This window comes from Mandrillus leucophaeus, unplaced genomic scaffold, assembly GCF_000951045.1.
Source record: "Mandrillus leucophaeus isolate KB7577 unplaced genomic scaffold, Mleu.le_1.0 Scaffold128, whole genome shotgun sequence".
Lineage (NCBI taxonomy): Eukaryota > Metazoa > Chordata > Mammalia > Primates > Cercopithecidae > Mandrillus > Mandrillus leucophaeus.
In genome coordinates this window covers 2,308,438-2,334,459 of record NW_012101209.1, presented here as the reverse complement: position 1 = coordinate 2,334,459, position 26,022 = coordinate 2,308,438, and the positions used below count along the sequence as shown (strand labels likewise).

General features: G+C 49.1%; 1 protein-coding gene across 3 annotated transcripts in view; it reads right to left on the bottom strand.

Annotated features, from left to right (window-relative positions):
* Positions 1-246: 246 nt before the first annotated feature.
* NOD1 (nucleotide-binding oligomerization domain containing 1) overlaps positions 247-26,022 on the bottom strand; it is a 51,218-nt gene continuing 25,442 nt past the window's right edge. For all 3 annotated transcript variants that reach the window (XM_011972214.1, XM_011972216.1, XM_011972215.1), the window contains 9 exons: positions 21,939-23,763; positions 19,034-19,117; positions 17,707-17,790; positions 16,884-16,967; positions 14,404-14,487; positions 12,505-12,588; positions 9,561-9,644; positions 5,833-5,916; positions 247-1,433 (listed from right to left, as the gene is read on the bottom strand). In XM_011972214.1, the coding sequence (XP_011827604.1) occupies positions 1,361-1,433; positions 5,833-5,916; positions 9,561-9,644; positions 12,505-12,588; positions 14,404-14,487; positions 16,884-16,967; positions 17,707-17,790; positions 19,034-19,117; positions 21,939-23,763 (2,486 nt within the window). In that variant the 3' untranslated portion in view covers positions 247-1,360. The remainder of the gene's footprint in view (positions 1,434-5,832; positions 5,917-9,560; positions 9,645-12,504; positions 12,589-14,403; positions 14,488-16,883; positions 16,968-17,706; positions 17,791-19,033; positions 19,118-21,938; positions 23,764-26,022) is intronic.

Below are 26,022 nucleotides of genomic sequence, written 5' to 3'. Positions count from 1 at the left end.
GCCACCTGAAGAGATTCAGAGGCCAGATGGAGAGACTTCAGAGGCTGCCGCAGCCTCTTCCTGTCTCTTGGTAAGCAGAGAGGCCTGTGAAGGATCAAACTGGTAACGCCTCTGGCCTTTGTCAGGCTCTCCTCACAGCACATTGCCCCAGAGCCCCTTCCCCCCTGCGGAGGGAGTCAGCATGGGGTTCAGGAGTCAAAGAGTGCTTACCAGGCCGAGTCCCTTCAAAAACTCCAGACTCAACCGTAAGAGTGTTTTCAGTATTTTATTAACAAATGAGCTGGCAAGAGGACAAGTGATCTAGTAATATCACCCCCACCCTCATGAGCAGCCACCACAAGCCCACCATGGTGGGGGGTGTCCAACATGCTCTGCTGGCCCAGTTCCCAGCTGATCCCCCAAGTCTTGGTGCCAGTTTAGTCGCCCTTCAACTGCTCGGGAGGCAGGATGAGACTTCCTCTCTTCACGAGGTAAGGGAGACAAAAGCAGCCATTTGGATGCCAGGGCCACAAAGGCAAGCCATGCCCTGTTTCTTTGTGGGGACAGAATCAGTTCTTCCCGAGGCCAGACACTGTAGCCCACGGTACTCAGCCTTCCAGAGGAGGGTCGCCTAGCAGAGAAGCCCTGAGTGGAAGCAGCATTTTGAAGGCATCGTCATTCTTCTTAGACCAGCTAAGAGCTAAGAGGGCATTCTCTGATCTTCGCCAGCAGACAGTGAGACTCCAGGATTAAAATTAAAAGCCTGTGGTGCGTCCTTTCCTTGACACTAACTTTCCACAAAATCTTGGAGGAGTCAAATCCCACACTGCATATATCCCAGTGTCTCCAGCTGTGAAGTGGGACCAGTATCAATACACGAGAAAGTGCTGAGAAGGAAGAAAATATTTTAGGTATAATACTTATCCATCAAACACCTTTTATTCAAGAAGCTTGGCACCAACTTTCTGCCACATCCTCAACTCTTCAATGAAAACAGCAGTGACCAACTCGATCCCGTTGGTCCCTATGGCAGGCATTGGAATGAGCTGAGGCTGGCCTCCTCTGTTCGGCTCACAGCTTTATTCCTCTAGCTTCAGATAAAAATAATTATCATAGTCAATAAAGTCTCTTCACAGTATATTTACTGTAACTACAACAGCTCACAAGACACATTCTTTTTCTGCAGAATTGTAGCGGGTACTTAGGGAGTTTGCCAACCAGACCTTCTGCACAGGAAGCTGGCTTGCATCATGGAGGCAGTGGACTCCTGATGGTCCCACCTCCGCAGTCCCCTTTAAGACACTGACACAAAAGACTGCCCGGAGTGGCATTCGCTGCTGAGGTTCTGGGGCAAAAACCCCATGCACAGGAAAGCATCCTCTCAGAAACAGATAATCCGCTTCTCGTCTTCATAGACTTTGGCCTCCTCTGGTTTTATCAGGTTCCCATTTAGGCTGTTGAAAAGGAGGAAGACAAAAGTACACAGATAAAATGTTAAGGACTCTGGCACACTCCTTCCCAAGGTGTGTTCACAGCACACACTCGTGCATCACACAACCCTGAAATTAAGGAACATACCCTTTTCAGATAGTTCCTTCATATTAGCATGGATCCTCTCCAGCTGCCATCGCTTTGTTCACTGAGTCTCACTAAGGTCACCTGTAGCCTCCATAAGCCTGAAGTTAATGACATTTTCCAGGTCTTGGCTTTCTTGGCCCTCACAGGATTTTGGCTGTCCTAACCTCTCCTCTGCCTCCTTCTTAAAGCACTCCCTCCCCTTGGCTTGGTTATATGCCCTGATTTTTCTCCCGCATCCGAGCACTCTACTTCCGTTTCCTTTCCTATATTCTCCTCCATGTGACCTCGACATCTGAGATTTCCTCCAGGCTTGGGGCTAAGCCCTTTTCCCCAGCTGATCTCATCAATGCCACAGCCTTGTTCATCTGTCAGTGGAGGCAGTTACCTGCTTGGCATCCTCACTTGGACCTCTCCCCCACACCTCAAAGTAGCCACACATCCTAGGGTCACCTGGCTTAGTGAATGGACCACTCTCATGGGTTACTGTGCAGGTTAGTAACCTGGGGGTCAGCCTGGACACCTTCCTTCTCATCCCCATGTTCCTTGTATCACAAAGTTCTGTCCTAATTCCTAAGCATCTAGAATGCCTCCCTGGAACCTCTCTCTATCTTCAGCCGACCGTCTTGGTCTGAGCACCCATCATCTCTTCCCTGGATCAGTACAATGTTCTACTGACAGGTCATTTCCACGTACTCTGGCCTTCTCCAGTCCAGTTTCCTAGAAGAGCCAAGAATTGGTCTTTTCGCAATGCAGATCTGATCACTCTCCTGCTTCAAACCATTCACCGACTTTCCATCACTTTTAGGATAAAGACCAAAACGCGCATCATGACCCACAGATCTTTTATGGTCCAGTCCCTGTCGCCTATCTCCTCAGCCTCCTGTAGTCTCCTCTTCCACACTGTCTGAACCCCAGGGCACAGCAGCTTCTGGCAGTTCTTCACACGCCCTCCTGCCCCAGACCCTTTGCACATGCTGTTCCCTACTCACCTCAGCTGTCTAGCTCCTATTCATCCTTCATGGCTTAGTGTAAGTGCTGCTTCCTCAGAGAGGCCTTCCCTGCAACCTCATCTAAATCAGGTTCCCTCTTGGCCTTCCCCTTTGTGATAGTACCCATCACAGTTGTAATTAAATAATTACGCAAATGATTTTCTTTTTCTTTAATGTGCATCTCGCTTTCTAGACAGCAAACCCATGAAGCCATGTTGTTCACCACCGGATTTTTGGTGCTAGCACAGTCTCTGATGCTCAAGCATTTCGTTAGTCAAGGAATAAATGAAGACACGGTGCTAGTCCCTAGGACTGGAGCAACGACCTTGACTCAGGCCCCACCCTCCCAGAGCCACAGTCTGGAGGTAGCATCACAGAAAGCTGTTATACTGGAGTGGGATACATTTCTATAATTTATAGTGTTCATTCTACACCTCTAATTTCTGTTCTTAAAGGCAGAACTCACCAAGGGACTGCAGACTTCCAAGTTATTTTCAGAAAGGAATGAGGTAGAAATAAGTGTCAGTACAGATAACAAGTCCAAGGAGAAGACTCACTCTGTAAGTGCTGGCTCCAAGCAGAGCTGCTCCCTGAACCTGGCTCCCCGGCCAGCTCGACCACAGCCCTGTGGCCTGGTGTGGCAGTCCCTGGCAGGGCCAACAAAGCCACGGCCTTCTCAGAGCCCAGTTCCATGAAGTCACACACACAGGAGCATGCTCTGGAGGCTCCCAGAACAAGCCAGGGACCTAAGTGAAGACACTCCCAAGACCAGCATCCAGGCCGCCTGTCCTGCCCTCTCTGAACTGATGGCCAGTTCCCCTCTCCACCCTGACACAAGTGTAGGCCTTGAAGCTGAAGGCTCCCGGCCCTACTCAAATGGTTCCTTGTGTAGGAATGGTGGCCCTCAAGAGGGACGCAATGCAGATTTTGAAACGTGACAGAATTTAAAGCAACTGTAGGTCTTTACTACCCGCCTGACCAGCTGCAGAGAAAAGTGGAAGCCGACTGCTCTGCAAACTGTTCTGTAGTCCAGCAGTCTCCTTCCTCTCCCGCTCTGCCTGCTGTCCTCAAAACATAAGACTCAGCAGAAATGGAGTGCCCTGAGGGCAAAGCCCCATGCAAACAGTTCCAGCGCCCTCCGGTGCTTCCCAGGCTGCCGGGCAGGCTGGGCCTCGCAGGCACACAGGCCACGGTGTCTGGTTAGATCTGGGCTCTGTTCTCTATGATGGTGTTTTTCTTTTTTTCTTTCTTGTTTGTTTTTGAGACAAAAAGCACCCAGGCTGGAGGACTGCAGTGGCATGATCCTGGCTCACTGCAGCCTTGACCTCCCAAGCATCCATCCTCCCACACCAGCTTCCTCAGCAGCTGGGACTACAGGCGCATAGCACCACGTCGGGCTAATTTTTGTAGTGACAGGGTTTTGCATGTTGCCCAGGCTGGTCTCAAACTCCTGTGCTCAAGAGATCTGCCCATTTTGGCCTCTCAAAGCACTGGTATCACAGGCATGAGCCACCACGCCTAGCCAACAGTGTTTGTCAAAAAAAAAAAAAAAAAAAAAAAAACCTTTTGTCTACAACCCCAAATAAGAATTACATTTTATATTGTGAACCAACACTTATGGAAACACACACCCACTCACATGCAAGCATGAACTAAGATGAATGAAATACTTCCGCACCATGCACATTGCATCCAGATATTCTGTTCTGTTCTCTTCTGCTTTCTTTTTAAATATTGTTGGTTGCAACTCACCAAACTGATCTGATTTCATGACAAGTTCCAAACAAGTTCTAAAGCAAAGTTTAAAAAACATTGTATGAGGAGCCTATGTTGGCCAAGGAGCTGTTTTTTGTTTTTTGTTTTTAATTGGCTATGAAATTCTCCCCAGTCATGAAAGGAGGACATAGTTAATGAGGAATGGGCACCTGAGCTGAGGGTTTGGGTCCATGGTGAGACTGCCCCTTGGAGCTTAGAGAAGCCACAGTGGGCTCAGGAGCTCCTGTGTTCTTACCAGAAACTGGCTCTGCCTTCTGCCAGTCTCCACATGGGTTGAAGCTTCACATTGGGAAGGGCTGTCTCAGGCTCTGAGGTTCAAAACAAGTTTCCAGAGCATTTACAAGTCTGGGTTGAAGTATCCTGGGCCCTCCCTGCTCAGGTTGGGTCAGCCAGCACTTTGGTCACATTAATTGCCACATCTCCAGCCCCTAACATAGTGCCTGGCATGAAGCAGGTGCACAAGCATGGAGACCGTTGTTTCTATTGGACACCATGCATGCGCTACAGGATTGACTTGGTTTGGCTGTGTCCCCAACCAAATCTCACCTTGAATTATAATAATCCCCACGTGTCAAGGACAGGCCAGGTGGAGATAATTGAATCATGGGGGCAGTTTCCCACATACTTTTCTCATGGTAGTGAGTAAGTTTCATGAGATCTGATGGTTTTATAAAGTAGAGATCCCCTGCACAAGCTCTCTTGCCCACTGCCATGTAAGAGGTGACTTTGCTCTTCATTCGCTTTTTGCCGTGGGATGGTAAGGCCTCTCCAGCTATGTAGAACTGTGAGTCAATGAATCCTCTCACTTTTATAAATGACCCAGTCTCGGGTATGTCTTTATTAGCAGCATGAGAACAGACTAATACAAGGCCCCTCTCCCAGCATCCACCCAGTCCCACCTCACCCAGGCAATTAAGTTGCTAAGGGAGCTGCTGGGTGGGAAGTGTCTGTGCCTTATGGGAGGCAAGAAAGAAGTGGCATGGCACTCAATGTCACAGTAAAGCAAACTTTTTTTCTTCTTTTCGCATAAGGAAGTTCTCAAAGCAGAAAAAAGAAGTAGATAAAGAGCATAAGTCGGTTCAAGTCAGCCTGGAAATGTCTCACGGAGCCCAGAAAAGGGGAAGAACGAGCTCCAAACTCCTGGCCAACACATCCATCTCTCAATCACAGAGTCCCAGGGGGATTTACTTCCACTAGGAAATCATTTCATTGGCCACTTCCCCCCTCCCACCCAATGAAGGTAGATGGGGGCAGGGGCCCAGGGCAGGAGAGCACAGACTATGGAATCAGGCATTCTGGGCTGAATTCTAGCTCTTGTGGTGACCTTGGGCAACTTTATTTCACTGGTCTGGGCCTCTGTCTACATCTGTAAAACAGAGGTAATACCACTACTGCGCAGGGTTGCTGGAGGAATAAACAGAAACCACCCTGCATCGTGCCTTGCACATAGTCAGTGGTGGTGAGTAAACAGTCACTGGTGTTATTACGGTGACAAACGCTGGGATCTTACCAAATCTCTGTTATGCCAGTGTTGTTCTGTAATGCATCTGCCAGCTGGGCAGTCCCCTTAGCTGTGATCTGATTCTGGATAAGCCTGAAAGAAGAACATACCTTGTATAAAATCCATAATACTGGATCAAATTTGACCCCTTCGTGAGGGAGTTGTAAGGGTGTGTTGGGATAAGAGACAAGTTGGTCAGGGGAAGAACCGAGTCTATGTGACTTTGTACTGGCTAAAAGTGTCTAGATCAGATCCACTAGCGTAAAGGACAGCTTGACATTTTTTAAATTTTCTCTTTGTTTTTATAGTGAACACAATGTAATACATGAACAGATGTGTGTGTTTGCATTTTTCATTGCAGAGGTGCATAATCAAAATATATGGGGCCGGGTGTGGTGGCTCACACCTGTAATCCCAGCACTTTGGGTGGCCAACGTGGGTGGATGATGAGGTCAGGAGATTGATACCATCCTGGCCAACCTGTCTCTATTAAAAATACAAAAAAATTAGCTGGGCATGGTGGCACGTGCCTGTAGTCCCAGCTACTCGGGAGGCTGAGGCAGGAGAATTGCTTGAACCGGGAGGTGGAGGTTGCAGTGAGCCAAGATTGCGCCAATGCACTCCAGGTGACAGAGTGAGACTCCGTTTCAATATGTATATATATTTTGGAGACCACCAATCTGAACAACAAATTCTAAGAAACACATCGTGGGAACAGGAAGTCTGACGTCTTCTTCCAGGTAGCAAGGGAAAGGTAAGGCAGGTTTTAAAGTTAACAGGCTACCAACATGCAAGAGGGAGCGGGGAGAAACAGTTATGAAATAACTGCCATGAAATAGTTCTCATGAACAGTTCTCATGGGGCTCAATGGAAAAGCTTTAATAATGGGGCCTCTGAGAATGCACCCCATTGTTCTGGGTAGCAGTGATTCAAATGAAACAAAGGTTTCAGCAATCGCTAGGAAGCTGGGCCTCTCCTGAAATGCTCCCCTGGGCAGCTATGCTTCCAACTCAACCAGGAAATAAATGCATCAAGAGGCTGTGGTGTCTTCACTTCATCACAGAGTCATTCCCCGCTCCTGGCTGTTTGTAGAATAGGCTCCTGCTAAACCTGACCCCTAGAAATCCTGGCACTAACCCAAGAAGGAAGCCCTTACCAGGAAGACGAGGGCCCTATGCTGTCGTGAGTGAAGAGGACTCCCTCGAGAGAGGCAGTATCACAGAGCAGTTGCAGCTACTCTTAAACCCTCCCTCCTCACTTTTCAGCTACAGAATCTTGAAGAAATAAACGTATCTGTCTGTGCCTCAGTTGTGTCATCTGTAAAATGAGAATAACTGTAAGAGTGCCCCCCATCTACTGGGTGAGATTTCAAGAGGAGGGTGTGTATTAGGCACAGTGTCCAGGGGAAGGGAGCTGTTGTCACTCTTACTGCCCAAGCACACAGGACCACTGGTGGCTGGGCTGCAGCCAGGACCTGGTGCTCCCAGCCACACCGCACAAGGGCTAGGGCCCCTGGGTTCAGTGGCAGAGGTGATGACTTTCCCTTTCAAAAGGGACAAAAATAGAACCAGGAAGTGGGCACTGAGTTCTGTATTCAGTAACACTCTGCTGTTTTCCAGTCACCACTTAGGCTTTGTGGAAGGCAGGAAAAGCAGCCTCCAACCAAGACTTGGCAGGAGGCCAGGAAGGAGAGCACCTAATGCCCCTAAAAAGCCTGCAGTGTCCAGGCATATCCACCCACTCGGGGTGCCTTCACTAGGGCCAGTGCAGGTTGGGAATGCACAAAGCAGCCAAGACCGTCTTTCTGGCCCTGTCCTAGCTCTGCTCTCCCTAGAGAGGCTGGCCTGCACTTAGGGAATGGGATCAAATAATTTTGCAAGCTAAAAAGCAAAGAAAAACCAGTATGTAGCAGAGTCTAGTCTTTTTGCAGAAATTGACAAGGCGAGTCTGAATTCATAAGAAATGCAAAGAACCTGGAATGGTCTAAACAATCTTGAGAAAGAACAAAGTAGAACTCACATCTCCTGATTTCAAAATGTACTACAAAGCTACAGCAATGGTCCTGGCATAGGAGAGACATATAAATCAATGGACCAGAACAGAGAATTCAGAAATAAACCCATACATCTATGGTCAATTGATTTTTGACAAGGGTGTCAGGGCCATTCAATAGGAAAAGATAATCTGTTCAACACGTGGTGCTGCTGGGACAGCTGGATATCCACGTGCAAGAGAATGAGGCTAACCCTCACTTTACACTATACACAAAAATCAACTCAAAATGGATTGCAGACCTGTATGTGAGGGGAAACACTTATAACACTGAATAGAAAACTTGTGTGGAGAGCTTTGCGATCTTGGATTAGGCGATCATTTCTTAGATAAGACACTGAAAGCACAAGCAACCAAAGAAAAAAAAATAGATAAATTGGATTTCATCGAAATTAAAAACTATTGGCAGGGTGCAGTGGCTTCTCGCCTATAATCCCAGCACTTTGGGAGGCTGAGGCAGGCGGATCACCTGAGGTCAGGAGTTCAAGACCAGCCTGGGCTTAAATGGTGAAACCCCATCTCTACTAAAAATACAAAACGAGACAGGCGTGGTGGCTCATGCCTCTAATCCCAACTACTCAGGAGGCTGAGGCAGAAGAATCGCTTGAACCCAGGAGGTGGAGGTTGCAGAGAGCTGAGACTGTGCCACTACATTCCAGCTTGGGTGACAAGAGCAAGACTCCATCTCAAAAAAAAAAAAAAAAGTGAAAAACTTTTGTCCTTCAAAGGTCACTATCAAGAAAGAGGAAAAACTCCACAGAAAGAAAGAAAGTACTTGCAAAACCTGTATCTAGTAAAGGTCTAGCACCCAGAATATATAGAGAAACCCTATAACTCAGCAATAAAAAGACAAACCCAATTTTAAAATAGGCAAAGGATATGCAGACATTTCTCCAAAGAAGCAATACAGATGCCCAGTAGGCACATAAAAAGACATTCAACATTGTTGTCATCAGGGAAATGCAAATCAAAACCACAATATTACTTCACACCCACTAGTATAACTAGATTTTAAAAGATGGACAATAACAAGTGTTGGTGAGGTTGTGGAGAAATTGGAACCCACATACATTGCTGGTGAGAATGTAAAATAGTATATCCACTTTAGAAAACAGTTTGGTGGTTCCTCAAAAAGTTACAGAATTGCCATATGACCCAGAAATTCTGTTCCCAGGTATATTCCCAAAAGAGATGAAAACATATGTTCACCCAAAAGCATGAACAGGAGTGTTCACAGTAGCATTATGCATCATGGTCAAAAAGTAGAAACAACCCAAATGTCCCATCAACTGATTAATAAACTGCAAAATTTCCTTAGAGTGAATTATCATTTAGCCATAAAAAGGAATGAAACATGCTAGAACACAGAGACAAAAGGTCACATATTGCTTGATTCCATTTATATGAAATGCCCAGAGTAGGCAAATCCATAGAGACAGAAAGCGGATTAGTGGTTGCCAGGGTCTGGGAAGGAGAATGATAGGGAGTGACTGCTTAATGGATACAGGGGCTTTTTGGAGTGGGGAGGGGAAGCAAAAATGTTCTAGAATTAGGTGGTGATGGTTGCACTAAAAGCCTCTGAATTGTATACATTAAGAGAGTGAATTTTACAGTATGTAAATTTTATCTCAAAAAATACTTTTGAAAAGCAACACAGTCTGAAATTCTAAGGCTCTCTGAGTTACCATAAATGCTTTAACGTCTGGTTGACTTTTAACATTTCTGCCAAACTCTCTGCCACTTCATCGTCGAGTTCATTTTGGGTCAGCCTAGAGAAAAAAAAAGGAAGTATTTACTCAAGAGAGCCTACTTGGCAGACATTGTTCTAGAGTTCACAGGAGCAGGAACCCAGCCCAAGGCTCTCCAGCTACGCAGATGATCACTCTGAGAACCCAGAAAACAGCCAGGCTCCAAGCCCAGCCTGTCGGCCACACGGAAGGTCAATGGGACTCATTTCTAATGCAAATCCTGTACCCAGGCTCCTGTTTCTTAGCCCGGCTACCTGTAGAGGAGCCCACTCTCCCTCCCCACTTTTGCTGAGCCCTCAGATTTCATGGAAGATGGGGGCCCACAGAAAACAAAGATGGGGGCCCACTGCCTGCTTCTCAGGTCTCCTCTAGTCCCAAGGTCCCTTGAACACCACTGACAGTGTGTTATTCCAAGTCAGTTTGAAGACCTGAAACAGCCTGCACATTAAAATGTGTTCAGTGCTTTGCTCTTAGTTAACTTGTGAGCGACCCAAGTTAAGTGACTAACAGTTCACGAAGCCTCTCAATGGCCCTTAGAACCAGAAGTGGTCTGGATAAAGCACCAAAGCTCCTCAGTGTAAATAGGTAGGACCCACTTATGCCAGTGGACGAAAGAATCATTAGGAAGAAGAACAGAACAGAAAGAATATTTTTTAAAAATCATTCCTTGAAGGGCAGTTTGGATGTGCCTGTCCAAATTTTAAATGGGTTTCATTTTAAGACAATTAGACTTCCAGAAATTTACCCTACAGTGTGCAAGGATATACACACAAAGCTTTACACATTGCAGCATGCATTGTAGTATTATCCTAATGTAAAATCTGAACAAATTTAAATCAGAAACAACTGATGAACTACATTGCGACATCTATTCAATGGATGATGTGCAGCTAGTAGGGAGAATGAGGTAGAATGAGGAGGGAGAAGAACACAGCATTGACACCTGCTCCGGACTCAGCCTGGCAGGTTTGTATTCACCCACGAGCAGGGTGACCTTGGGCAAGGGGCTTAAGTTCTTTGGGTCTGAGTTTTCTCCCTGGTGAATGTTAATAGTATAGATCGTATAGAGTGATTGTGAGGCTGAGTGAGTTAACACAGGGAAAAACTGTAGAATAACACATGGCATGCAGTCAGCACTTGAGGGCTTCTAGGTGTTGACATTACTGCTATCCATGTGATTTCGCTCTCAATGGGGCACCTGGCCATGTCTGGAGGCATTTTTGATCCTCACCACTGGGAGGTACAGGGCAGAGATGCTGCTAAACCTCCTACACAGGACAGCCCTACTGTAACAAAGAATCACTTGGACCAAAATGTCAACAGCATCAAGATTGAGAAACCCTAAAGGAAACATGTAAAATATGTGTAATCCATGATTATGATATTTTTAGAGCCACTGGTTGAATGCTATTCTATTTTGCATATCTTTGAACATACATAGAACAAAAGTCTAGAAAGGAAAGGTTATTTTGGAAAACACGAAGGGAGGTACTTTCACTTCCTCCTTTTAGGAGGAACTTTAGGAGGTACTTTCACGTCCTCCTTTAATGTCTTACATTTTTTCCAAAAACCATATATTACTTTTCAAAACGTTAAATGATTTTTTGAGGGGAAAGAATTTAAAATGTACTTACTGGCCAGCAGGCCTAGTGTCAAAACTCTCTCCTAAAGATGACATTGTCATTATTCTCAGTAATTTAGCAAGATCAGATGAGCACTGGGCTCTGAGTAGATGATAGGGAGGGGTGTAATACAGCTCCCTCACCTAACCTGTAAGGAATTTTTTATTTCCTTTTTATTTGGTAGATAGAGGGTCTTGCTATATTGTTCAGGCTGGTCTCGAACTCTTGGCCTCAAGCAATCCTCCCACCTCAGCCTCCCAAAGTGCTGGGATTACAGGCGTGAGTCACTGCACCCAGTCACCTGCATGGAATTTATGATACAGGGATGTAAATAAAATTCAAATAAAGCAAAATAAAACATTAAGTGACCATAAAAAAGGGAACACCAACAAAAAACACCCTCAGGAGGCCATATCCACTTAGTAAGTGCCCTGGAGTGCAGAGAGGGAGCGAGGACTGTGGGCTTCAGGTGACAGGTGAAAGCCTTCAGAGGACTGTGGGCTTCAGGTGAGCTGGATGGAGCACAAAGGCCAAACCCCGATATGAAGACCTGGGGAAGGAGGAGGCTGCCTTGGGGGAGGCAGGTGAAGAGGAAGAAGGGAGAAAATTTTGAGCCAAGTGCATGGAAGTTGGCCTCTGCCAAGCACATGTGAAGGTATCTGAGGATACCTGGATAGCTTGCGTGGCCAGCCTTCTGGTTCTCCTGGGGCCTAGAAGGCCAAGGCCTCAGACCCAGGCTCCTGGAGCCCACTTCCCCCTCCTGTACCTGTTTATGCTTGTGGAAGTGGCTATTTTCTTCTCTAGGAGGAAATTAAGTTATCAACTTAACTGAAAGGCCTAGAACCTTTCCAATTGGAAGATACCTTTTCTGTTAAGATTCCAGGCCATCTGCAGCCCCTGGGATAATTCCTGAGACCCAAACCCTCCAAAATGACTCTGTGCCAGGTGCAGTGGCTCACACCTGTAATTCCAGGGCTTTGAGAGGCCAGGGCGGGAGAACTGCTTGAGCCCAGGAGTTCAAGACCAGTCTGGATTACAGGAAAATCCCATCTCTACAAAACATTTTAAAATTAATGGGCCGTGGTGGTGCGTGCCTATAGTCTCAGCTACTCGGGAGGCCAAGGCGGGAGGTTTGAATGAGCCTGGGAGGTCGAGGCTGCAGTGAGCCGAGATTGCGCCACGGCACTCAAGCCTGGACAACAAAGCGAGACCCTATCTCAGAAAAACAAACAAACAAATGAAATGACTCGAGCTGTTACCACAGTATTTCTAGGGACGTGTTCTGCTGCAGGGCCCTCGCGAGGCTCTTTCCTCCTTCTGTGGAGACGCCGTTGGACGCAAGACTAGGAAGGAACATGCTTGGGGTGAATTATTAGAGACACATCTACATTCAATCTTAGCTTCAACATCAGAACAGCTGGGAAGCCTCTGCCTGGTCGTGGCCCCAGCCCAGACTCACGCGGGGCAGGACGCAGAAGTGCTCAGCTGCAGCAGCAGTGCCCAGGCGTTGCTGCCCCAGAGCCCACATAGAGAGCACAAGGGGAGGCCGGATGAAAAACGGGCCATCAGCACAGCCTGCTCACACAACGGTGGGCTGGGGTCGGTGCCTCAGGTTTCCGCACATGGGCAGGAGGCTGGAGAGGCCTGGCAAGCTGTGCTTCCAAAGGCTGGCCCCATCAGGGGACCCCATCTGCGAGACCTGGTGAAGTCTCTTCTGCTACTGCCCCCACCTTCTTGGACTCTTTTTCAGTAGTAGGAAGGACAGCAGCAGAGCCTTGGACATACCAAGGCCTCAAGATTTGGCCAGCAGCCTAAGCGGGGGCTGGGTAGAAGCATCCCTGTTTATAGAGAGGAAGAGTCCCTCTTTTCTAGCATCATCCTGAGGACAAGGAAGGGGCAGAAACCTGCTGGCCAGCATCTTATTAAGTTTTATCTGCACTTAGGAAATCCTCCCTCTACCAGCAAGGGGCATGCAGGGATGGCTGAGGGGCTGGAAATGTCCTCTGTCTTGATGGGGGTGGTGGTTGGCTGGTGTGGGACACATGCAGAATTCACTGAGCTGAATAAATACTTAAGGTGATTCCTCAAGGATCTAGAACCAGAAATACCATTTAACCCAGCAATCCCATTACTGGGTATATACCCAAAGGATTATACATCATTCTTCTCTAAAGACACATGCACACGTATGTTTATTGCAGCACTATTTACATAGGAAAGACTTGGAACCAACCCAAATGCCCTTCAATCACAGACTGGATAAAGAAAATGTGGCACATATACATCATGGAAGTATTCCATTGCAGTCATAAAAAAAAAAAAAAAAAAAAAAAGAATGAGATCATGTCCCTTGCTGGGACATGGATGAAGCTGGAAGCCATCATCCTCAGCAAACTAACACAGGAACAGAAAACCAAACACTACATGTTCTCACTCATAAGTGGGAGTTGAACAATGAGAACACATGGACACAGGGAGGGGAAAAACACACACCCGGGCCTGTCAGGGGGCGGGGGGCAAGGGGAGGGGGAGCATTAGGACAAATACCTAATGCATGCAGAGCTTAAAACCTAGATGACAGGTTGACAGGTGCAGCAAACCACCATGGCACACGTTTGCCTATGTAACAAACCTGCACATCCTCTACATGTATCCCGGAACTTAAAGTTAAAAAAAAAGAAGAGGCCGGGTGCGGTGGCTCAAGCCTGTAATCCCAGCCCTTTGGGAGGCCGAGACGGGCGGATCACAAGGTCAGGAGATCGAGACCATCCTGGCTAACACAGTGAAACCCCGTCTCTACTAAAAAATGCAAAAAAAAACTAGCCGGGCGGGTTGGCGGGCGCCTGTAGTCCCAGCTACTCGGGAGGCTGAGGTAGGAGAATGGCGTAAACCCAGGAGGCGGAGCTTGCAGTGAGCTCAGATCTGGCCACTGCACTCCAGCCTGGGCGACAGAGCAAGACTCCGTCTCAAAAAAAAAAGAAGAAGAATGTGCTTTACTAGATGGCCTCTTATGCATCAAAAAAAGGTTTGACAAGAGTAAGGAAAATCACACATGCAAATCCCTCTTCTATTAGGAGTGCCAATCACTCTTCCCCAGCAAACCTAGAGCAGCTAGGAGGGACCACGTTGGCCCCTGGAGACAGCAGGGCCACAGTTACCTCAGGGTGGTCAAGCTGGGGTGGTTCCGCAGAGCCTCTGCGAAGGCTTTTGCTCCTTCATCCCCAACTTGATTGCCCCACATCCTGAGGGAGAAGACAAGATAGTGAATGTTAGCTCCCCCAAAAACAGCCACGCTCACCCCTCCTTTTTTGCCAATGGCCACAGCTCAGTTCCTACTCAACAGACAGATGTTTGTGCCCAGTCCCTGGATCTGTGGCCTGGACACTAATTCCTCACGCTGGCCTCTGGGTGGGCTGCTCTGGATTTCAAATTCAAGGAGTGATGCAAGACCGAAGAGCAGGGGAAGCCTTGTGAACAGAGGCCATCGGCAAGGGGCACAGTTAGACACTGAGCCTCACCGCGAGCTTCGGAGAGCTGTCAGCCTGGGAGCCTGAACTCCTGAGACGAAGCACTTGCATGTCTCCTGTGGAGAACAGAGGTCTGCAGAGGCCTGGAGGGAAGGCCGTGTGCAGGTGCGGGGTTCCCAGCAACTGCTCAACTCTGGGCAGGGTCAGAGACATTCCTGAAGACATGGTCTTCCAGGAGACAAAGAGCAGGAAGTACCTTCAGAAACCCTATCAGTAATGTTCCTGTCACATAAAGAGGACGTTACCCAACTAAGCCCTGCGGCTGTGGCCATCTTGGTGGAGAGCTGCGGCAATAAAGCTGTATTCTCTCCCCTACAGCAGATCCGGAGAGGCTCTGGCTAAAACAGTCTGCATGGTAAGATGGTGGTCTCCTGACCTGGCTCTGCCATCTGCTACCTGTGCGGACTTCGGGAAATTATGTAGTCTCTTGGATCTCAGTCTCTCGTGTATAAAATGGGGATAATTAGAGCATTCCCTCGTGGAGTTGTTGTGAGGATTCATTGAGTGAACAGATGCAAAGCACTTACAACAGTGTGTGGTTTGCACAAAGTGTTGGTTGTTCCCAATAGGATCAGCATGCACTGTCGACACACAACAAAGCAAGTTCGTGTGGCCCACTCACAACACAATGGCGGCTGCCTGAACAACACATTCGCACCAAGCAAACTACCTGCTTACACCATTCCAGGAATGGCTTGTTGGAACCCAGAATAAGCGTTTTCAGTGTTTTGCTTAAATATAAGTATTTACTATACAATTGAATGGCATCACATTTTTAATAAAGTGGAAAGCTACTCTGGGCATGAGATGAAGTGAAAAGGCAAGGATAAAACTCTGTACATACAGTCTGACCCCTACTATATATTTTTAAAGTAGTACAAAGAGAGAGAGGAAGAAAGAGAAAGTGAGAGAGCTTAACTGAGCTTAAATGTTAACAAGAATTATTTTCTGAGAAGATCATTTGTATTATTTTTCACAGTTTCCAAATAAAATTACCTGTGTTCTTTTTATAATCCAATAAAAATTATAATGATACAAAAAGCTTTAAAAAGCCTCAAGAATCAAAACCACAATGAGACACTACCTCACACTCATTAGGATGGGTACTGTCAAAAAGAGAAAATAGCAAGTGTTGGCAAGGATGTGGAGAAACTGGAATGCACTGTTGGTGGGAACGTAAAATGGTGCTGCTGCTGTGGAAAACACTATGATGATTCTTCAAAAAATTAAAAATTACCATGGGATCCAGCAATCCCACTGCTGGATATATGCCCAAAAGAATTGAAGGCAGTCCCTTGAAGAGATATTTGTATGCCCATGTGCACAGCAGCATTATTCACAATAGCCAAAGCATAGAAGCAAGCCAGTGTCTATTCTTAGAGAATGAGTAAACAAAACATGGCAAAGCCACACAATGGAATATTACTCAGCCTTAAAAAAGAAGGAAATCCTGGCCGGGCATGGTGGCTTACGCCTATAATCCCAACACATCAGGAGACCAAGGTGGGTGGATCGTTTGAGGTCAGGAGTTTGAGACCAGCCTGGCCAATGTGGTGAAACCCTGCCTCTACTAAAAATACAAAAATTAGCTGGGATCGGTGGCGGGTGCCTGTAATCCCAGCTACTTGTGTGGCTGAGGTGGGAGAATTGCTTGAACCCAGAAGGTAGAGGTTGCAGTAAGCCGACATCATGCCACTGCACTCCAGCCCAGGCAACAGAGTGAGACTCTGTCAAAAAAAAAAAAAAAAAAAAAAAAAGGAAATCCTGTCCCATGCTTCAGCGTGGATGAACCTTGAGGACATGATGCTAGTGAAATCAGCCATTCCCAAAAGGCAAATACTGTATGATTCCACTTACATGAGGAAAAGTAGTCAAAACCATAGAAAGAGTAAGTAGAAGGGTGGCTGCAAGGGGCAGGGGAGAGGGGACCGAGGAGTTATTGCTTAATGGGCACGGTTTCAGTTTTGCAGCATGGTGAAAGCTCTCCACTGTCTCTCCCCAACAGCGAGCCCCAACGGTCCTTCTGGTATACTGATGTGTGAAAAGAACAGCAGGGGCCCATATACACACACAGCAGGTTGTACCACATACTTCCGCCCCCTTCTACTCACCCAACGTCAGAGATTGATTTGCTGTTCTTCACAGCCAGGGCGAGACACTTCCCTCCTTCACTCGTTATTTTGTTTTTTCCCAGTCTGCAGAGAGAGTCACACACAGTCAGCCTCCAGCTATGCAGGGGTTCCAACGTGGGCCACCCTCCTCCCCACCACAGAGGCCCTTCCAGCCCCATCTTGGGAACTGTGCACTTTCTTCTGGGATCCACAGGAGCCATGCCCTGGGCCTCCTGTCAGGGAGGGACCTGAAGCCCTGGGGACAGTCAGTTAGGTTTCCTCTCCAGGAGATGGCCCACAGTCTCTGCAAAAGCTCAGGGACCTGAGCCCTCCCTGGGGTCCTCTTAAGTGACCTCAGCAGCATCACTGACTTCCCTTGGAAGACCTGAGAGGTCCCACTTTGACTGCCAAGGGTTAAGGTATGTGGCCACTGTCAGGGCAGGACCAGAGGCTCCAAACCTGGCACACTGTCACCCCCTGGGCAGGGCACATCTACAGCAGGGCAAGGGCCCAAGCTCTTGCAACCAGACAGGAAACTCCCTTGGGGCAAAAAGACCAGCAGAAAGGGTGAGAGTTAGTCCTTTCTTCAGGGCAGTAGTTACTGAAATCAAAATGCCAACCTTTCCCCCTACCAATGACAGGTGGCCCTTCCAGAATCCAAGCCTCACGGATCACACAGAGGTATCCTTATCTGACCAACATGGCCCTGGGACAAGTGGAAGGCTTTAGGATGAAAGCTCTTTATCGTGACATGTAATCTTTGAACAACAGAAGGGGGTGACCAAGAGAAGATACTAAGGAACCTGGTGCCTACCCCACTTACTTAAGGTGTGTGAGGCCTTTGCATTCATCCAGGATTTTGGTGACGTACCTGGCTCCGACATCGGTGATCTGGTTGTTGTATAAACTTCAAGAGAAAGCACAGCCATGAGACTTTCTGGCTCCTGATGTCATTTTAATAGCCCCTATTTTTTGAAGCATGTGCTGTCTACTGATTTCCAAAGTCTGGGTTGAAAGGGGAACACACAGGCACCAGAGTTCAGGGCTCTGAGGTCTCACAGCCCAGGTTCAATCCAGCTCCACTACTTTCCCCAGCTTTATGGCCTGAGACAAGTCACCTCACCTCTCTGTGCCTCAGTTTCTCCATCTGTAATACAGGGGTAATGATGATAGCCCCCTTGCAGGGTGGTTCTGAGGATCTTAGGACATAACGCAAAGCCCTGGTGCATGAGTGCGCAGTGACTGGCAGGTGGTGGGTATTTACAACTAAGATTACATTCAGCAACTTGAGAAGAAAAGATTCTGAATATTGAAACTTCTTGATGTCTACCTTTCAGCCATCTCACCACTCAATGCCAATTCAATAATACAGCAGATGGAAGTTGAAAGGCAGCTAAGCTCAGGCTTCCAGGGTTCCACAGCCACACAGAGCCCTGGAGCCGAGTGTGGCCTGGGGTCGTTTGCATCCATGTCCTCATTCACATTGAAGGCCACTGAGGCCCCAAGAAACTGAACAACTGCTCCAGCTTGCAGAGCCACCAGTGGTGTGGGGCTAGCCCTCAATCCCTTGTCTCAGGCTCCAAAACCTCAAAGGCTCTGAACGCCCACAGTTTCTCACAATTCTTTTGGCAACTGATGTGGAGCTATTTATAGTCTTTCTTACCACACTTGGTTTGACTGTTTCATCCATTCTGCGAGAGAAGTATGAGTGTTTGAAAATGGGGCACTGCCGTAGACCCATGTGGCCACATCAGGCTGCAGCATGCACTCAGAATCCCCTTTCGGGTCTTGTCCCAAAGGCTCTGGATGAGGGATTCTGGACCCAAAATAGTCCAGACTAATATGTAAACAGGATTCTAACATTTATTCAACATATCCCCTTATATTCTCTTTGCATCCCCCAATAACCAGTTGTAAACCTTCTTGCCTATACTGGGATCCCAATTTTATAGGTTAGGAGGCTGAGGCTCAGCAAGACTTCATGACTAGCCGAGCCACAAAGAGAACCCAGGACTCTCAACTCCTAGGCCAGCGCCCTCCCCAGCCCTGGGCCATCCATGCGGATCATCCAGAGACCCACAGGAATGTGAATTCCCTGCAGCTCTGTATATTACTAGGTAGTTAGCACAGTGTTCTGGAGAAAGACATACCCCAAATATGTCACAATTTTGTATTTGGTCAGCTCTTCGCTTAGCACCTTTACCCCACCGTCAGTGATCTGGTTTACGCTGAGTCTGAAACAAACAGCAAAAAAATTACGAGTCAGGGTAGACACTCATTATGAAGGATCATTAATCTTACAAAGATCCAGAAACCTTCAGGCCCTGGAGTTTTCCCCAGTATAGACGGCCCTGGAGAATGACTGCAGCAATCAGCCAAATAGCCCCTTACAAAGCCTGGCCAACGTGGGGCCACCAGACCCGTCCTGCACCAGCCCATAGGTGAGGCTGCAGCACAGCCCCTGGCTCCTCACATGACCATGAGGGACACAGGGAGGACACGTGAGGCCAGCCACCTCTGACATCCACCCTTTGCGTGTGGCCTATGTGTCAGCCAGACCGTGTACCTGGTTCTCATATGGTAGAGGGCATGGGTTTGGAAACATCAGGGGCTGCTTTTAGTGGTTGTGACTGGAGGAGGGAGTGCCCTGTCATCTTGCGGGCAGGGCCAGTGATGTTAGGTGTCCTGCAAAATGCTGGACAGGTCTCACAAGAACTGTTGCACCCAAAATGCCAACAGCCTCCCCCCATCCAGAAACACATGGGCTAACCCTGACTTGTCACTGGAAAAGGCTATGGGTCCTTTTGTCAAAGGAGACTGCTCATGTCATTCTGTAAAGTGTCGGACAGCAAATATTTTAGGCTCTGGGGGCCATGTGGTCTCTGCCGCAACTACTCAACTGTGTAGTGTGAAGCAGCCAGTAAGTAAATAAATGGGTATGGCTGTGTTCCAACAAACCTTTACTTACAAACACAAGCCATGGGCCCAGTTAGACCCACAAGCTGACCTTGATAACAAGTAAAATGCTGAACAATGAAAAGCTTGATGTTTAGGCCACATCAAAATGATCAAGTCAGACACTCTGGACCTTTCCCCTCAGAGTCCCCAGCTTGGGCTGGGAAATAGTGTGCATGTACATGGCATGGCCAGCCCAAGATAGCACAGGCTAGTGGACATTCCCAATATCTATACTTTCTTAGCAATAGACTCCCCCATCTTTTAGCTGGGCCCATCTGATTAAGTTCTGAAATACTATTGCCCATACTATTAAGTTCTGAAATCGAAGCAGCAGTATAATTAGTAATAGACAAGAAGTGTTCTTAAAACTTTGAGGCATGCCCTCGATCTTTGCCCTTGCTTCTTACTGAGCGCCAGAGTGTCGACTAGATGGCTGGAGTCTGAGCAGCCCTCTTGGGCCAAGATGTGAAAGCCAGGTAGTGAGGATGGCAGAGCAGCAAGGCAGAGAGAGCCTGGGCTCCGGAGGGTCATGGAGATTCCATAGCAGTCCCGAACTACCTACCTCTAGACTTTTACATGAGAGAAATAAGTTTGTAAGTCACCAAGATTTGGGGTTTTCTCTCTCAGCTAAAATTAATCCTAACTGACGCAGCCAGAGAGCTGAGCGTGTTTCCCGTGGTTACCCATACCCTCTGCTTTCCTACAAGCTGCTTTTTCTCTCACTGGTGTGAAGGAAAGCTTCACCTGGGGACAGTAGGAAGGGCAGGGCCACCACACTGGTGTGGAGTTTCCCATTTAAAAGACGGACAGAGGGGCCGGGCGCGACAGCTCATGCCTGTAACCATAGCACTTTGGGAGGCCGAGGCGGGCGGATCACCTGAGGTCAGGATTTCGAGACTAGCCTGGCCAACAAGGGGAAACCTATCCTACTAAAAATACAAAAACCTTAGCCGGACATGGTGGCGTGTGCCTGTAATCCCAGCTACTCAGGTGGCTGAGGCAAGAGAATCGCTTGAACCCGGGAGGCGAAGGTTTCAGTGAGCCGAGATTGCACCACTGTACTCCAGCCTGGGCAACAGAGCAGGACTCCATCTGGGGCGGGGGTAAAAAACAAGATGGACGGAGCGTAGCACTGAGTGTGAGACTGCCTAGGGCTACAGAGGGAGAGTCACTGGCTGAGAGTACAGAGAACAGACTGCAGGTTTTCTAATTCCCAGGCTAGGGCAGCCTTCGGCCCCCTGCACCCCATGTCCCCATGCAATTTACACTCTGACATTGGTGTGACAGGCACTGGGAGTCAGTTCTAAACCCCTACTGCTCTTCAGAAATGCATGAGTCAAGTAATGGTGAATTTAACCCCCTGTAGAAATTTATAAGGTTTATTTTACACAGGAAATGCTAATAGAAGAAAACAGACTGGCCTCTGTTTCCCCTAAACTATGGAACAGGAAAACAACCACGAGTTAGCATTTTAGCTGAGATCTCTAGCAGTGCGAAGGGCTGCTGGCTTTGATCACAGAAAGTCACCAATGCCAACTGGCACAAGGTCTGCTTTCTCTGCAGTAATAAAAGCTCCCATATTCCAGAAACTTTTTGAGGGCTATCTCGGAGCCTTACATTAATCTTCAAAGGAAGGTTCTTTATGCCTTCTGGCACTACCATGTCTGAGCTGTGTGACCTAAAGCAAGCTATTAACTTCTCTGTGCCTCCACTTCCTCATCTGCCAAAATAGAGACAATAACAGTACCTAAGTTATAGGGTTGTAAAGAGCACTCCATCGGTGATATTTGTAATGCACTTCACCCATTCTCAATTAACATTGGTTCTTGTGGCCATAATTGACAGGATTATGAGCATTTTCTTTTTCCAGATGAGGGCACGGAGGCTCTGAGAGTTAAGCACTTTCTTCAAGGGCACCCAGCTGTGGCTGATCCAGGTCCACCTGCCCCTAAGCTTTGCACCTTGCCCTCCGCCCCGCTGAGAGAGAAAAGGTCTGGACATTCCAAGGCCCCTGGTCATGAGTCCTACAGGATCCTGGTGCCCCCTGAGCCTGGCCCGCTCGGCCCACCTGCTGCTCCCCTTGCCTGGCGGCCTCACCTGATAACGGTGAGGCGGCTGAAGCAGGGCCGCAGCTCCCGCACGCCGTAGTCGTTGAGATTGTTGTTGTCCAGGTCTAGGGCCAGTCGCTTGGGGAAGTGATGCAGGACGAAGGACAGGGCGCTGCAGTCGGCCGAGCAAGCATTGCAGTAGGTCAGCTTGAGGTAGTTGGCGCAGATGCCCCTGGCCGCCAGCTGCCCCACCTTCTGGCTCTGCGTCTCATAGATGCAGCGCAGCATCCAGATGAACGTGGGCATGGCCTGCACCTGGTTGAAGCTTTCGACCTGAACTCGGGGCAGGGTCTTCAGATAGCTCCGCAGGCTGGAAAACAGGTGTGCCCACAGGGCCTTGCGCTTCCTCCTCAGGGCCGCCGCGGGCACCAGGTGCCGCAAGAGCTTCTGTTTGGCTTTGGACAACAGCCCGCACAGGAAGAGGTTGGTGAACTGGAAGTGATCCTTGTTCTTGAAGAGGTCTTCCCGTGATGGACTGCTGCCCCGCAGGCACTGGAACGGGAGGAAGGGAGGATAGCAGGACGCGGCCGCTGCCCCCCCAGGGGGCATCCACTCCTGGAAGAACCTGAGCAGCTCCCGAGTGCTCACCCTGTCGTCCAGCACAAGGAAAAAGGCTGTAAAGAAGGCCTGGAGGGTGAGATGGAAAAACTCATAGGACTGCTGGTCGCCCCCGGGGCCCAGCTCCGGCAAAGCCCGCAGGAAGCCCAGCTGCATGTCTCCCTCCTGCAGCCTGGAGGCCTCCACCTCCTCCTGGGTGAAGACAAAGAGGCTCCTCTCCATGCCCCGGTGGGCCAGCTGCCCCAGCGAGCACAGAGTGTCCCGGCCGGCGCGGAGGGTCTCCACCGGGCTGCGTGTGTTCCGCTGCACCAGGCTGCTGGGCTGCATCCTGTTCAGGTGGACCTCAGTGACCAGCAGGAAGACGTCCGTCAGGGTCATCATGCAGTTGGGCAGCTGTGGTGAGCCTTCGAAGGCGGCACGGAAGTGCTGGAAGCACCGGAAGATGATCCAGCAGAAGAGGGGCACAGAGCACAGGCTGCAGAGGTTGGGGTTGGCCTCCAGCTGGCTCAGCAGGTGGTCCTGCAGAGCCCGCTCGGGGAACATCTTCCTGGCATAGGCGCGCAGGTGGCTGGGGGAGAAGCCCCGGAGAAGCACCTTCTTCCGCAGGAACTGGCGCGGGACCTCGATGCCCGTGCGGGCCGTGAGCAGCTTGCTAGCCCCCTTGAGCAGCTTCCCGCTGAGCAGGTTGGCCAGCAGGACCAGGGGGTGGGCAGGCTCCCAGGGGCAGGAGCTGTCAGGCACGCGGCTCAGGTCCAAGTCCGAGTGCAGCTCGTCCAGGCCGTCAAAGGTGAAGAGGGCCACATGGGGGAAGCGCAGCAGAAAGGCGAACACCTCCTCGGGGTCCTGCTCCGGGTAGCAGTAGTGCTTGAAGAGCAAGTCCTGCAGACACAGCCTGTCACTTTCCCTGAAGCAGCTGAACATGCGGCAGCGAAAGTGAAAGAAGAATTTGACCCCTGCGTCTAGCTGGCCCGTGGCCCAGAGGCTCTGCAGCCGCTGCAGCAGCATGGACTTGCCCACCCCAGCATCGCCCAAGACGAAGATGGTCTCGCCCTGCTCATTGAGGATGCCGGTGGTGTGGTCCAGGAGGCAGGCCAGGCTGTCCAGGCTGCCCAGGCTCTCATTGCTGAAGCCGACCAGCTCCATGATGGTGTCCATGTAGATCTCCTCCAGCAGCAGCTCCTCCTTTTGGGCATAGCACAGCATGAACTTGGAGTCACGGCCCAGGTGGTGTCGCAGCTGCTGAGTGTACCTGCTCACTGGAGGGCACGGCAGCAGAGTGAGAAGGAGAGAGGCAGAAACAGCATCAAACAGGGAGGTCTCAAAGAGGAGAGACGAGTGCATAAACAAATTTCACAACCTGGACCCTGAGGCCAGTGCAGCCACTCCTCAGATGCAGACCTGGGGAGCATCACAGAGCCAGCATTCCTGATCCTGAGGGTCCTGGGCTTCCATCCCTCTGCTTGACCTCAGATTTAGCCAGAAAGGAGGTGACAGACTTCGACTGGGATCAGTGTCTGAGACAGGCCACCCTTATTTCTCTGCATGGTGTCATCGTCGAACTGCAGTTAAACGCTGAAGCCCCTCGCACTTGAGGGCCAGGTGAGATGGCCATGCTGGCCCTCCTCCACCAACACCGCTTTTTTGTTGTTAGAGATAGGGTCCTGCTCTGTCACTCAGGCTAGGGTGCAGTGGCCCAATCATAGCTTACTGCAGTCTCAACCTCCCAAGCTCAAGCAATCCTCCCACCTCAGCCTCCCAAGTAGCCGGGACCACAGGCATATGCCACCACGCCCAACTAATTTTTGTGTTTTTTGTAGAGATGGGGTCTCGCCATGTTGCCCAGCCTGGTCACGAACTCCTGGGCTCAAGCAATCTGCCCGCCTCGGCCTCCCAAAGTGTTAGGGAGTGTTATATATTCGTCAATAATTTTTAGTAAGTTTACAAAGTTGTGCAAACCTCACCACAGTCCAGTTCTAGAACATCACCATTTTCCCAGTTTTCTGGAGCCTATTTGCAGCCAATCCCTGGGCCATAGGCATCTACTGATATGCTTTGTCTATAGATTTACCTTTTCTGGACCTTTCATATAAACAGAATCATACAATATGTAGTCTTTTGTGTGAGGCTGCTTGTAGAGTGAATTACGCTTTAAAAGCTAATAAAGTAGCTGGCTAATGGAACCAACAGAGAAGTCTTTCAAAAGAATGATTCCTCATGGGAATATTTTCCTTTTTTTTTTTTTCATGCGGGAAGGAAACAAGGGGAGGCAGGAAGGAGCAGACAGAGTCAGAAGCTGGCAGTGGCTGGCAGGCACCTGCAGGGGCCGTGGAAGCCGGAGCCTAGCCCTGACACTCTGCCGGTTGGCCTTGTTTCCCCTAAGCACACACCTGTCTTGTGCTTCTGTTTCCAATGACATATTGGATTCTTTAAAAGGCAGGATTTGGGACCTTGGTGCTGGTATGTTACCAACAGCTGTCTCAAAGTGGAGAGTTCAAAAGCAGAGAATGAAGACTCCTGCCCCAGAGCAGATCCTGGCCCCAATGATATGTTCTCATGTGCCTTGGACTGCCGCTGTGCTGACTGCCATTTGCAAGGGCACATTTGTGAGACTGCTGACTGGTGGTCTCTTCCAGCAGACTTGAAGCTCCCTGAGGGGAGGAACCCTATCTGTGTTTGCTCACCACTGTCTCCCTGACATTCAGCACAGGGTAGGGTCTTGGCATGTGGTGGGTACAGCAAAAAATACTTATTGAACGAATCAGTTAACTAATGGGGTCTCCCATGGTTCTTTGGAAATAAGGACTGGCACCCAAGGGTGACAGAATACCTTGCTTAGAATCAAAACCGGCAAGGCTTTTTAATTTTTTTCTTTCCTTTTTCAGAGACAGGGTCTCACTCTGTCACCCAGGCTGAAGTGTAGGGGCACAATCACAGCTTGCTGCAGCCTCAGACTCCTGGGCTCAAGCAGTCCTCTTGCCTCAGCCTCCCGAGTAGCTGGAACTACAGGTGTGTGCTACCATGTCCAGCTAAAGATTTTTTTTAAAGAAAAAAAAATACAACCTTGAATTTGTGCAACCATTAAAATGTCTACATATGTCAGAATACGAAGAAAGCAAGCGGTTAGAACAGAAGCCATTCTCACACTTCCACAGGCCCTTCTATAAACCAGACCATCAAGGTGTGGGCAGTTCAATAGCAGCCACCTGGGCTGCACTTGGGTGACAGGGTTCCGCTGTTCCTTTCTAAACTCAAAGTAGCACCTGGGCCTGCTTCCTGAGGTGGCACTCAGGGCTGGCCCAGCCATTACCAAACCCCAGGGCCCTGCTTGCACTGGTGCCTGCAGTCTCGCTGGGGCTGACTCGTACCTGGGTCAGTGTTGACCACGACTTTGCTCTGAATGAGCAGGGAAGGGGAGAAGCTGATCTCCAGCAGCCAAGGCCTGAGGTCCACGTAAGCATCTGCGAGTTGCTGGAGCAAGTAGAGGAAGAACTCGGATACCTCTTCACCCTTGCTCT